Here is a 14132-nt window from a genome sequence, read left to right as displayed (position 1 = left end):
CTTGGTTGATTGATCTCCATCAAATTAGAATAAAAATGTTAACAAAACCAATCCTTATAGAGACCATTAATGGTGCTAATGCTGTAACTTGTATGTTGCACTGATTCAGCTGTTTCTTTTCCCTCTCTGGTGCAGAAGATAGAACCACGAAGCCCAACATGTTCACCTGGCATCAGGCAGCCCGTCTGCTCCAGACCCTTGCAAGCACCTCATGAAATACATGTCCACGCTCCCAGCCGAGGGGAGGAGAATGTCTTCAGCCATCTCCCGTTGCATTCGCAGCAGCTCACGAGGACCCCGTATCCTATGATTCCCATTGGGGGCATCCAGATGGTCCAGGCGAGGCCAAGCACCCATCCCAGCTTGGTGCCCAGCTCAGTCGTGTCCCTGCAAGCAGGATACTTTGCCTCTGGCGGCAGCAGCTTCGCTGAGTTCAGCCGGGCTCCCGAGAGGGACGAGGAACCGCAGGTCCCGCGGGAGCCGTCATCAGCATCCGTCTCCCCGGTTGCAAAGGTTTCTAAATACACACTGTCCCCAGAGCTTACGAGCAGCGGTTACTTAGAAGAGAAAATGAGGACTAGTGAGCTTCAGCAAAAGACAGACCAGGAGGAATACAGGGTAAAAATGTTCGCTGAGTCCAGCCACGCGGAGCAGGCAGGCTGCTCGGCATCCCCAGCCAGCCCCAGCACAACTGACGAGCACTCTCCAAAGCCTTCGACAAGTGGGGAAGAACCCTTGATAAAACCGGGCAAGAAGCAATCTGGCAGCTCGAGCACTTCTTTTAAATCATCCTGCACTTTCATCTCAGATCTCCCCTCCCAGCCGTTGGACCGAAGCAGCAGCACCGGCTGCCTCTCAGAGCCCTCATCCAGCCATTCGCACGTCCAGCCGTTCTCCGTCCGGAGGAGAAACCTCTCCGGAGAGCCCAGTCGCCAAGGGGGAACCTCCAGGAAGAGCAGTCCACACCTAGAGCACGCAGATTTAGGTCAAACTCAAAACAAGGTGGATGAAAACACGGGAAGTACTTAAGCCTCCACCATCTGTTCCACCTTTAGGCTTCCTATGTAAAATCAACAGACATTTTCAACACTATTTCCTTTAGTATAATCATCACTATAAGAAGCACTCTAGTGAATGACCAAACCCATGGAAGATTCCTGGTTTTCTTTGTCCCAGTCTGGTATTATCTCCACATGTATGCAGTTACTTGTGCCTTTTTCTATACCTTTTGTTGCTTGAAATGTACAAAAATGTTTGAGGCTGTGAATATTTTTTTAGAGTTTTTTGGAAAGGGGTTTGTTAGACCTTGTCTTTTTTGCCATTTAGGTGTGCGTTATTATGGGCCTGAGAGATGCAGAAAGGAAAGGGTTAAGCATTTTAAGAGGAAGAAGATGCACTGAAAACAAAAACAAAACAGAAAAACTTTTTTATATTGATTAAATGATTAAAAAAAAAAAAACAAACCAAACCCTTGCTCCTGTGTACAGAAGTTTATGATTCGTATTTATTACATGCTTTATTTAATTCTCGCAAAGTGCTTGTTTTTTTTTTTCTCGCATCCCTCTGATTGCCTATGGTTGTGCTTTAAACAGTTGAGACTGCTTTACATTTGAAAAACGTGTTTACCCTGAACTTGTAAATGAAACTAGCACTTCCTTGAGTAGGGGGAGGTTGGTTCGCAGGGAGAGAAATTGTCACTCAAAAGAGAAAATGAATCTTGAGCATCCCTCCCTCCTGCAGAACCCATCAAAGCACTTTTCTAAAAAGGGACAAAAAAAAGGTTCTTCTTCAAAGACTTAACTGCAAGAACATAGGAATGTATCGAATGTAGACCCAGCGCCAGGAATGGTGTCTCTCGCTGGACGAGCCGGCCTCCTGCTTGCTTTAATCTTTCCATCCCGCGCCCGCTCCCCCACGCGGGGCCACTCCGCGATGCCCCCCGCATCGCCCCGGCAAAGTCCTGCCTGTGCCTGAGAGCCCCTCTTTTCTGGGGTTTGGAAGCCCTCTGTAAACACCTTCCCTTGGTTTAACAGTGGAAGTAAACTCAGCCTTGTAACCATTTTTCCTCCGTAATTTTTTAGTTGCTGACAAGCTCCCTCCATCCCATCCCCGCTCGGTCCTGGCTGGTTTGGCTTCGTGGAGCTCTAGGGATGCAGGAGTAGTTTGTGCTCTGCTCGTTTGCACGCCTGCGGTTCTGTAACTCACGAGTGACTCTGTGTCTTATTTTAATTTTATTTATTTATTTAAGCGGAATGTCGCAAACGTAGTCCTTGGTGTGCAGACGGGCCCTTTTTTAGTGTTTTGGAAGAAAAAAGTTATGATGCTGAGTGGTTAATGTTTGCAATCAGCTTGTTATGCATGCACAGTAACTTTTTCCAGAGCAAATTTTTAACTATGACCATCCATAGCAGAGCAATGGCCTCTACTGCCAATAGATACGATACCAAATACAGAGAGACCCGATGGAGCCATTCCTCTCTGTCACGTTAACACACTTTTTAAAATACAGATGTTCGATACATGTTTGCCCTAGCAGACAGCAGGCTCTTTACTACTTCAGAGGGTTTTCTGGTCTATGGAATCTGTACAAACCTCTTTTTTTTTTATTTTAACAAAAAAGAAAAAAAATATTTAACCAGTGGACCAGTTCTTTCTTCTTTCAGAGCTGTTCCAGTTTATCGGGTACGTAATACACTTTTTAAAAAAAAATAAAAATTAAAAGAAATAATAAAAAAAAAAACCTGAATGAGAACATATTTCCTTGCCAGACTTGATGAGCTATGAACTGTTCCCGTTTCACGGGCAAATAATATAATTTTTTTAATAATCTTCTGTGATTTTTTTTTTTCTTTTCTTGTAAAGGGAATTAAGTACAAGAGAAGATATCATGGAAATAACATTAAGGCTGTGACACTGACCAAAACAACATCCAGAACCCATTTATACCTTAATTAGCACTTTTATCAAGTTTCTCTTTTTCCCATCTCCCCCTCTTTGGCCCCAAGCCTCGAAGCTGGTCCTGCTTTCAAACCCAGCCAGATCCCATGGCAGGAGCGGGGGCTGTGACTTCAGCGTAGCAACTCTGTTCAGAGAAACCTTAAGCACCAGCTTAAAGCCTACTCAGGCTTTAAGCGTGTGCTTAATATCAAGATGACTCGGAGCGGATTGCTCAGCCAGGGTCGGTGTGAACATCCCTGGAAACCATCCACCAAATCTAGCAACAGTTTTGACTTTCCTTGCTTCTGTCACTTTTCCCCCCCTTGCCCTTGTCACACTCTTAACATTATTCCAAGGTAGCTTGTTGTATTTAATTTTTATATATATATATATATATTTATATATATAGAAATTGTACATAAAGAAAAATAATGCAGCAGTTGTGCACTCAGCATCCTGGTTTTGTTAGGTGCATTTGACATGAGCTTTGGGCTAGATCAAATCTGCTCGGCTTCTTTCTGTAGCTGTATTTTAATCCTTGACCTGTTGATACTTTGCATGGGGTTTTTTTTTTGTTTTTTTTTCCTCCCCCTCTGTCATTTCTGGACAGAGGGAAAAAAAAAAAAAAAAGCCCAACAAAACCCAGAAGTCATTACATTGTTTTCTTGCTTTTGTTGTTGTGGTTTATTTTTTTATTATTGTTGTTATTATTATTTTTTAAAGCTTTTCCAGCAGCTCAAGATGAGTTGAAGTTTTCTGCATCTCAGCTGCAGAGCATCCGGGCTGGCAGCCGGCGCTGCGTGGGGCAGCGGTGTGTGCGACCATCCGGATGCCTTCGCCTGCAGCTAAAAACAAAAAGTGGGGAGACGAGTTTGGGAAAGGGCTGTGCAGCATCGTGGTGCTCCCCGCACGCAGGGACCGCTGAAAACTCAGGAGATGGGCAAAAAAAACCAACCGAGGCTGTGCCGAGTCTTGACCCAGTTCAGCGTCTCAGCGGAGCGGCTGCGGGCACGGCAGAGGAGGCTCTGGCTGGGGTGAAATGGTGCTTCATGCTATACCTAACGGGCGCAATATGGCCTATTGGATAGGCAAAAAGGATCACACATAGAAAAAATAATTGATATTTAAGGGCTAATTATCACACTGACAGCTCAGAGCTCCGCGGGAAGGGTGTCCTCCTCCGCGCCGGCACCAGCATCTCCGTCTGCGGGCAGGGCGGGCGTCCCCGGGGGGCTGCCCCAGCCCTGCTGTGAAACCATAGCGTGACCTTGTGCAAATCGTGTCTCCCTCCTGCCTCATACTCAGCCAAGGAGCACAGTGACGCAGCTCCACCGATTTCCATAGAGTTGCACATTATTTACAGCGGGGCTGAAGACCCAGCCATCACTGGCGGCTGCCTTTCCTATCTGGAGCATCCGCTGGCCTCCCTGTGTCACACGTGGTGAAAGCTGTTCGCAGGTTACAGCTTTTAATATCACTCTGGGTGTCTGTTCTGTCTGCAAAACAGTGGTGATAAATCCTGATTTACCTTCCACAAGGGCTTCAGGGGTGGATAGGTTTGTATCTGTACCGATGCTTTGCAGAGCAGTTAGCAGTATTATTTGCAAGAGAATGTATTAATAATGTAAATAGGCAAATTAAAAACCAAAGCCCAGTCGTTCCTTTTCATCAGCAGGTGGAAATAAAATCCCCTGCTTTTCTTACGGCAGAGGTTCTTAAATTTATAGTCCATGAAGGCACGGGGCCTCCAGAGACTGGCTGCTCCTCTTTGTTATGTAGCTGATTAATCAGGCAAAACCCTACTCCGACGTTTCCTTCCCTGGTAAGCTGTTTGTGTAGCTCCCATGAATGCAGGTACTCGATGGCAAATGGATGCTTTGGCATCCAAGAAATCATTCTGCACGAAGGACTTGGCCCATGCTCTTAAATAACTCCTTGAAGCTGTCATGTTACGTACCAAGCCTTATATCCAGAACTAATAAAGCACTTGTACATTGGCTTAAGCTTAAGCATCTCTGGAGTTTTAGTAACTTCTTTATGCTTAAGCATGAATTTATCTTCTTTTATCAAGGTTACAGAGCTTGCAGGACTGAGCAGACCATGGGAGGAGGAGAGGGGGGCAGTTGGCTCCCCAAAACAACCCCGTGCCTTGAAGCAGATCTCTGTCAGCTCTAATTATTCACAGGTTGTTGGCTGGATACCCAGGAACTGCAGCAGGAAACTCTTAAAAGTAATGATGAAGTAGCTGTGACTTTACAGCTTATGACTGGGAAATGTATTTCATCACCTGCTCCTAGGGGGGGACATTTTCATCCCCGGTGTCTATAACGTTACGCTCCTCGGCCAGCGCTGGGTTGGCTGATAAAAGCCACCCACCAGTCCCGCACCCTGCGCTCGCTCGAGCCCCGACGAAGCCAGCGGGGTTTGCACCGAGCGCTTGGTCGGTCCCGCTGCCCGCTTGCTGGCCCAGCCCTGGAGCTGCCTGCAGGCAGAGCGGGGTGATGCTTGCCTGCAGCCCACCAGAGAGAAGCGTCCACCCACCCTCCCAGTCATTGACCACCAGCGGCATCGGACATTAGGCACAACCGGCCACCTCCCCGTCACTTTTCTTACACTTCCACAAAAAAAAAAAAACCACCCAAAAAAACTACATAAAAGTTGGTTTTCCCTTAAGCCAGCTTTCACTTTTACCTGGTTTTTGGTTTAAATCCACAGAAACAGCACCTGAACAAGCAATATACTCGGTCATGCAGAAGTCATTAAAATTATTCCAATTTTCATGCAAAATCCAGGACAATTTGATCTAGCCCTTTTCTGCTGTTCTTGCAATTGTTTTTCGTTTGCTGACTTGGTTTCATCATGTGCTTTTCTTTTTCTTTTTTTTTTTTTAAATATTTCCATCTATTGCACAGTATTTACAAATAAAACCATATTGTAAATTATCTACCAAAAATTAAAAAAAAAAAAAAAATAAAAAAATCAGTCCTGATGGCATAAAACCAATCTGTTTTCATTACTGAGATATGATGGCACTTACGATCACTTTAGTAAATGTAATGTAAAAAATAATAATAATAATAATGTGTACGCAAATTTAATATACATGGTCTCATGTAAGATAAATATTTGCCTTTTTTTCTAAAAGGTGTATGTATTCTGTAAGTGGAATAGTCTGTAGAAAGTTTCTATATGTTCTTAAAATGGCAATACATTCCAAAAAAGGTACTGTAAATATGTACAGCGTACAATGTAATTTGGTAGTTTTGCCTGTAATTTTATTTTAACTCCAGTTTCTACACTTGCATCTTGCAATGTCTGTATGGTTATATCAGTGCAAAAAAATGCAGGTAAAAGCACAGTCTGATGTAAAAAAAAAACAAACAAAAACAACAAAACCACAAAAAAACAAAACAAAACAAAAAAAAAACAAAAAGAAGAAAAAATACTCAGTATTTGATGTTTGTGACCCTTATTGTAAATGACATCTGTACTGTGAATGAGAAGTTTTTACAAGTATAATATTGCCTTTACTACAGCTCAGATTGTCTGCTCAGTCTGAGCATATTTTTAAAAAAATAGCATGTTGGAATAAATTTTAAAGTCCCAACATATTACTACTTGCATGACTGGCAGTCTTTAATTCTCATTTTATTTAGCTTAGTCAGGGACCTGGCTTGTAAAACAATAGAGGCAAATTCGGATAAACCAGTCTTACGTTGCAGCCACCCCTCCCAAGCAATTGCCATTGAAACACCCCAGTTGCACGTAAAGTGCTGCCATAACAGAAATGCCACGAACATTTTTTTTTTCCCCCAGTATTTCCCCCTTTTGGAGCATAAGGTAGTGAAGCAACGCGGCGTGGTGGATGCTCCCATGGGGCTCTGCAGAGGCCGGACTTAATTCAGTGCACTGATCAGAGACCATCTGCTGGAAGCATCACTGGGTTTGTTTTTTTACGAGGTGTCCTTGCTTGCTGGATCCCCCCAAACCTGGGATGCTGCACAACATCCTGCGGTGGCCGCATACGCTATGGGGGTCCTGCTGGGCTGCCCGCTGTGGGTGAAGCAGCGTGCCCTGCCAGCGAGCCGAGAGCTGCTTTCCTCACTCCCTCCTTGTCACATCCCTCCAGACCGTCCTTCCCTCTCCAGGGCACGTCTGGGCGTTTCTCCCCACTGCATCCTCGCCAAGTGAAACACACCGAGGGCCTGATCCAGCGAGGCTGCGCTCCAACCCCAGCTTGTAGCCAGGGAGATTAGGAGAAGCTTTGCAAGCCCCAGCCGCGCTCCCTCCTCTGCTCTGCTCCACTGCCTGGGGCATCCCTGCTGCAGGGCTAGTCAGTGAAAGCAAGCCCAAAGAGGGTATTTTGGAGAGGGTAGGAATCTATTCTCCTCCTCGTATTCTTTTGCCTGTTCTCCCTGCCTGCACCCCAGCACCCCTGCAAACACCCACCTTTCCGATCATGCTCCCCAGCTAATGCAAGCCTCAGTGCAGCAAGCATCGCACCTTGGGAGCCCGGCCAGCCTGAGGCTGGTCCGCCGCCAGCGCTGCTCCTGAAATGAGCACGGCCATTAGAAAAGAAAAAAGAAAAAAAAAAGGAAAAAAAAGGAAAGCCTGTAATTTCCCTCTGCTAATTGTCCTTACAATGAAGCAGGCTGGCTCCAGCCCATTCGCTCCCTTTATGCCTCAGTAAACCCTCCTGGGCAACTTCCCACCTGCTCATCTTCACCCCATGGCCTCCAGCACTCTGACCAGCCTTCAGTGGACATTTGCAGACAAGTTCAGAGACTAAAGCAGGGGGGCTGGTGGAGGGAGACTTTGCAAAATAGGTCAAGGAAGGAAATCTCTTTCTGATTTCTATCCGTGACCAAGAAGCTGGGGCTGCATCAGCCAGCAGAACCAGCTGCTCCCTGTGCTCCCATCCAAGCCCACAGCCTGAACAGCTGGCACCACCGGCACTGGTTTCTGAGCACGGTGGCTGTGCTGGATGAGAGAGATGAGGGGAGGGATGGGGAAGCTCATCTGGTCTCCATTTAGTCTCTGAAAAGCCACATCTCTGCATGAAGATGGGGGAGAGGTGGTGGTGGTAGAGTTGAGAACCTCTACCTTCTTCCTCTCCCAGAACTGGCCGGCTTTGCAGCAATTACTGTTCTTTCATTTATTCATCACTCAGGAGGAAAGAGTGTACCAGTCCCCAGCACTCAGCTCGGGGACCAGGTCCCTGCTCTGTGCCTCAGTTTCCCCAGCTACAGTCAGCAACCGTGACCTCCTTGTAAGGCTGTGAGAAAACTCCAGTGGTTAAAGCATATCCAACAGCGAGGCCTAAAGATGCACAGCCTTGGGTGACATCTCCCCAGGGGTTCTCCCATGTTGTAAAGGCTTAGAAAGCTTTGGGTGTTAGGTGCTGTGCCCTGCATCCCTCTGCTCCAGGGGCTTGCTGTTGCTTTTGCTGTTGTCCCTGCTCCAAGAGCCTGCTAGGTGCAGTAGAAGTGGATCCAACATTTCAGTCCGTGCATCCAAAAAGCCTCCGTGGCCCTAGGGAGGTGTGTGAGAGGCAGGGCTTGGGGAGGATTGGGTCCTTTACTACCCTCATAACACCTTGTATTTTCCTTTATGGTGGTTGAAGGCAACGAGTCTTGGCTGGAGGCTGCGGGATGGTGACGTTTGTTCCAGATACGCTGCCAGCCCCTCCAGTGTGTGCTTTAGCCACTGAATGGAGGAATGATTTTTCCTTTTAAAAAAAAAAATAGTTTCTCCAATGCTGAAAAACAGAGATGCTTTAAAGGCAGCCAGAGCCGTCTGGAGAACGCTGCAGCTAAACCCCGCTAATCTCCCAAACCTGGAACCAATTTGGTCTACATGAATCTCCAGAGTGGCTCCAATTAATCAGGTGTCCCAAGAAATTCCTTCCCCCTAAAGAGTCTTTGTTTTCTAGACACAGAGACCAGACATTTCCTTCCCTGGGAAGCCAAATGTGGTATCAAAATAAAAATAATCCTTTGGCTGATGTTACAGACTGGTTACCCCCCTGGGGAAATGCAGTTACTGATCACCGCGTGAAGGGGGGGAAGGTTGTGACAAGATCAAACCAGTGCCTCTCTTTGGGAGGCTGAAATGCCTCGTGGTAAAATGGTCTTTCCTTCTCCCCAGGTTCAGCCCCAGCCTCCCAGCAGCTCAGGAGCTTGACTTGAGAACCTGGAGAGATGAATTCCTCTTATAACCAGGCACTTTACGGGTATCACGGGTATAAGAGCACCTTCAGAAATCTTCACTCCTTGACCTCTCACAGGGGTCTGGTCTGAAGGAGCCAGACTACCCAGCCGAGGGGTGGGTTTTAGCTGCACTGTGTTGGAAGATGTGACCCAGCATCACTACTGGGAAGAGCTGATGAGCTCGTGTACAGAACGAGCAGGATGGCTTTAACACAAAAAAATCAGTTTACCTGCTTTCAATCACTCCACAGTCTTGCACAGAGCTGCACCGACGGGAGCTGCTGGTGTGGGAGGAATAACGGAGGGGAAAGGACTGGTGATGGGGGTGAAGTAATGCCTCCAGGGAGATGCAGCAGGACTGAAGCCGAGATGGGGTGGAGGTGGGCAAGATCCAGCCCTGCCAGCAAGTTTTTGGTTGGTTTCTGGTTTTGCTTTTCCACACTAGCATCAGTGCAAAGGGCCGTGCGCTCTGCCCTGAGGGGTGGAGCTGGCAAAGCTTTCTGGAAAAGAGCCGGGAAAGAGCGGCTGAGAGCCACTGAGGAGGGTGTTGGTCTTCGGTCCTGGCATTGAGGGTCTGGGTTGAATGGAGCTCATGCAAAGCTTGTCAGGAATGAATAAGGAGCAGGTAAACCTCAGATCTTTGCTGCTCTATGTTGATGCTGTTTCCTACATACCTCTGAGTGTAGCAGCATCCCCTTGATCTGAACAGGCTGGTCTTGAGTGGTTTTAATCCATTGCTGGCCACAGGTTTCCAGAAGGAGAAATGCCTTTGAGGCCTTGGACTTGATGGATTTTCCAGAACACAGGGTGGATGCCCAGTGCCCCCGGGCCCGTCAGGAGCAGCTCTGGCTGTGCCCATGGTCCTGGTCCTCCTTGGAGAACCATGTCCTAACCACAGGGAGCCTATAGGACTCCATAGTCTGTGCTGAGCTGGTCTTATTTAATCCTGCCCGTGCCTCAGGGTGCTGCATATTGGGGAGGAGAGGAGACCTGAAGGCTGAGAGGCTCAGGGGACCCGGCCCCGGGGACATCTGGACTCCATTGAGCTGGTGTGGAGGAGGGACTGCTGGGGCAGGTTACGGGTGTGCACTGCAGATGTACATGCTGCCTCGCCGAGGGGTGCTGGGCAGGACATGTCTGCCCCACATCCCTTTGCTATGGCTCGGACTGACGGAGGGAAGGATATGGGCAAGCGCAGAGGGAGCGAGCGGCGGCAGCAATTCAAGGCATGAGGTGAGGCTGTGCTGCAGAGACCGGCCAGGGGACAGCTCGTTACGTGTGCCGTTGTGTCCAACACCGAGTGCTGGGGAACAGGACCCGAGGCCACATGTGTGGGTGGGGGGAGGCAGCACCCCATCCCTCTGCTTAGGGAGATCTCGGCCTCCTCCCCGTGGCAGCCAGATGGTTTCGGGCCATGAGCCAGTGCTTTCTCCCGTGAGGAAGTTTTTTTGCTGGAAAGGCTGGCATGGCCGCCACGGGCTGATGCTTGTTGTTATGACAACAGGAGGAGGCTGCTGTGTGCAGAGCGGAACAGGGGAGGAAGGGAAGGAAAAGGGATGGAGAAGGTCTCAGCCAGCAAGGGGTCAGGCAGAGGCATGGCGTTAGCATGCATGGTGCAGGAATGGAGGACACCCCAGGGATGCAGCCATCATGGGGCATCAGGAGGGGTTGGGCTTTGCACCTTCTCCCGTGGCTCATGACACCACTGTGCACAAGAAGAGTCTGGGCATGCCTGCAGTGCTGCATGCCAACAGTCTAAACCCCACCAGCATCATGCATGCGGCTGGTGGGACCTGTGCAGTGGGCAAGAACTAGGAAAATAATGCCCGATATAACAGACTCTGCTGATTATTGCAGCAGATCACTCGTGGGGAGCACTGGCAGGCGAAGCATGACTTCATTCTTCTTACAGACATTTCTTGGACGGTTAGCAAGACAAATAAAAAAAAATCACCTAATAACAAACTTTGTGTCCTGCTGTAGTTACCAGTGCCCCCTCACAGCCTCTCCTGCCCAAAAGGGGGTTGGCATAAAATCAAGAGATACAGGAAGCTGTCAGGGTAACTCCACAGTGTCAGCTTGTGCTTTTCATTTTATTCAGGTGTCTCCTAACGTGCACTTCTTTGTAAAACCACAGCTCCTGGACCCAGATGATTAAGTGAAAACCTTGGCTTTCATCGTTAGAAAGATGCAAACAACCGTATCCTCTGGGTTATGGAGGAAAACTTGGAACTGTGGCCCATGTGTGCTTGCCAACAGGTATTAACACCCATGCGAAATTCATGACACTGTTAAAGTCTTACAGGTCCTCAGAAGCTACGGTGAAGGCAACACCAGCCAGACATTGATCCTGCACCCTTGTGCTCAGGAGCTTGGGGGTCTGTGAGTCAACCACGTCCTACCGCTGCTGCTTTTTCCAAGCTGCAGTGTTGAAAGGACACAAGTAACTTGCCCTCGTGTCACACCTTTAACCAGGTAACCAGCAATCACTATAAACCTCAAAAAAAAAAAAAAAAAAAAAGCCTGGGAGATGAGTCAGCTTTATTCTTCCTTGAATTACAGGTCAACTACAGAAAGGACATGGTTTCAGCAAGAGGAGGCTGTAGGTGAGAGCATATTCTATGTATTATTTATCTCAGAACATCTTTCCCCATTTTAGCTGCAAGTTGAAAGGCAGCTTAGGGCACAGATATGCCCAGTTGCTTCAATCCTAAAGAAATGCAATATTCTAGGTGAAATATTTGGGTTAGGAGATGAAATACTGAACTCCCAGAGAGAGCAAGGTTGGGTTTGTGTTCCAAAGATTTGATTAAACCTTTGGGCCTTTAAATATTGGAGCACTGGGAATTCCAGTGCCATTTCTAGCTGGATTATTCAGTCCTACAATGTATTTCACTTACACCGGACTCAGCTGGAATCCAGATTTTCACTTTAAAAATAGATTTCTAAATATTGTGGCTGTGAAAAAAGCTGAAAATCATGACCTTATATTTCCTAACATAAGGTAAATATGAAGAATGCAAAATGTATTATTCTTTTAACCTCCTAACTTTGAAGGTTTCACTTAGGACTTCTCAATACATAGTGTCAACAGTGCCATGTCTGAACACTAAGCTCCAGTGGAGGAGAACTCCAATGTTAAGATCTCTGTAACCCATCACGATACAAATTCATTAAAGGAGTCAGGCTAGATAAAAATCAGGCAGTGCTTTAAGGTAAGTATTATGCTCAAGGAAGGTCTTTTCATATTTTTTGACAAGCTTTGTACCAGTGCCTCTTGGTCTGGGGCATGTATTGCCCAGCTGGCGGCTGATGGCACGTGAGCATCCTGGTTGATCCTCTGGGACAGACAGATAGACCAGAGTGTCTCCTCCCAGCTCATTTTCTGTGCCTTCCTGACTCTTTATGAATGTTTGTGTAGTTATCACCCACTTTCTGAACTCTTTCTTCAGAAACAAACCCCACAATTCCCAAATTCTGACATGGCACTATGAGCTGGTGCTTTAAATTTTTCTCTCACAACCCAGCAAAGAGCATAAGACTTGCAGGCTGCTCACAGCAGAAAAAGTAATGGGTATTGCTAACAGCAAACCTATCTTCCCAGTGCTTTTATATATCTGACTGGAGACCTAATAAGCACTGAATTGGTTGTGATTTAATGAGTTGAACTTCAAAGCTGCTGTTTCAACACCTAATTCACTCGTCTGGACTAATAACTGAAATGGGTGGCATTTTTTTTTTTATTTCCTTCTAGCTATTTATTATTTACCCAGTTGCTATACAACTCCTAATTTAATAAGTGCAATAACCCAGGGGTACTGCTTCAGGAAGGAGGAGAAACTGTGAAATCCTACAGTGTCTCCTGTGAACTGCTTTGGTGGACGCTGGAGGTCCCATTATAACATTTTAAGCCCTTTATTCCATTGGCAAGTAAGAGATCTGGAGTGCTGTGCATCGTCAGACAGCCTCCATTTCCAAAATGTGCCAGCAGCTGCTGAAATGGCAGAATGGCAGTGCTGGGTCTTCTCCTGTGGATTTGTGTCACGCAGCCTGGAGTGTGTTAAGTGTGGCTGATCATGCAGCGGAGATGGGCTGCTCCCCTGGATCGAGCCAAAGGGCACCTGAGGATGGCAAATCGCCCCTCCAGCAGCGTGGCTCATTTTTGGGCTCTCCCCTCTCTCTGCCTCTCTTTCCAGGGGGGATGTGCACGAGGGAGCAATGACCTTATCCTAGCTCAGTTTCTTCTTGTGTATTAAAATTATGGCCACAAAATCCACACTGCCTTCCAGCAAGGCTGAGGCAGAAATCCCACAGGGGGACCTTTAGAGGTCTAGAGGACTTTTTGTTGGGGGATGGTCAAGGACAGAAGTTTCCAGAATCCTTCCAGGGACATGCAGACAGCTCTGAGTGTGAGGGAGGGAGCCCAAAGCACATTACAGTTCTTAACCTCCATCTGCCCAACAAGCAGGATAAATAAGAGATCTTTCTGCCCTTGCATTGCACTGACAGCTTCTGTGCTGCTGGATCATCAAGAATTGCCCGTTTGCTTTTTTGCTGGCTTCATCCCACCTGAAGCATCCTTTAGGTCATGCAGCTCACTGGGTCTCCTTGGATATTTCTCAGCTATATCAGTCCGGAGAAATCTGAGCTGAGCTGTCTCACTGAGATACTCTTCAGGCGTGATTTCTCTGAGCTGTTGCATTCAGATATGCTTGAAGCACAATCTGCCGTGTTCTTAATAACTGCCGTCCTTCCTCTTCCACATTTCTCATCCCTGGGTTTCAAAGCACTTTTGCAGACATTAAAGAGCTGTTCCCCAGAACCCCAGAGGCTGCGGCTAAACCGAGCTTGCTCTGAAATGTTCCCGCTGTTGCTGTGATACCAGCGAGAGCTCGCACCAGCCGCTAGCCTTTTTATTACAGCCTAAACTAGCTCAGAGGTTAGGTCATTTTACAGATAAAGAACCAAGCCAGAGATGTGACTGTG

At 47.3% G+C, this 14132-nt stretch overlaps 1 protein-coding gene across 5 annotated transcripts in view; it reads left to right on the top strand.

Annotated features, from left to right (window-relative positions):
* The window catches only part of HIVEP3 (HIVEP zinc finger 3), a 270230-nt gene extending 267490 nt beyond the window's left edge, over window positions 1-2740 (top strand). For 4 of the 5 annotated variants that reach the window (XM_075774101.1, XM_075774098.1, XM_075774099.1 and 1 more), the window contains one exon: window positions 136-2740. In XM_075774101.1, the coding sequence (XP_075630216.1) occupies window positions 136-1029 (894 nt within the window). In that variant the 3' untranslated portion in view covers window positions 1030-2740. The remainder of the gene's footprint in view (window positions 1-135) is intronic. The other variant, XM_075774102.1, reaches the window with a different exon arrangement.
* The last annotated feature ends 11392 nt before the right edge of the window (window positions 2741-14132 follow it).

Source organism: Balearica regulorum, chromosome 22 (assembly GCF_011004875.1).
Source record: "Balearica regulorum gibbericeps isolate bBalReg1 chromosome 22, bBalReg1.pri, whole genome shotgun sequence".
NCBI classification, from domain to species: domain Eukaryota; kingdom Metazoa; phylum Chordata; class Aves; order Gruiformes; family Gruidae; genus Balearica; species Balearica regulorum.
Note: the sequence above shows the minus strand (reverse complement) of the source record. Positions and strands in the feature narration are given on the sequence as shown.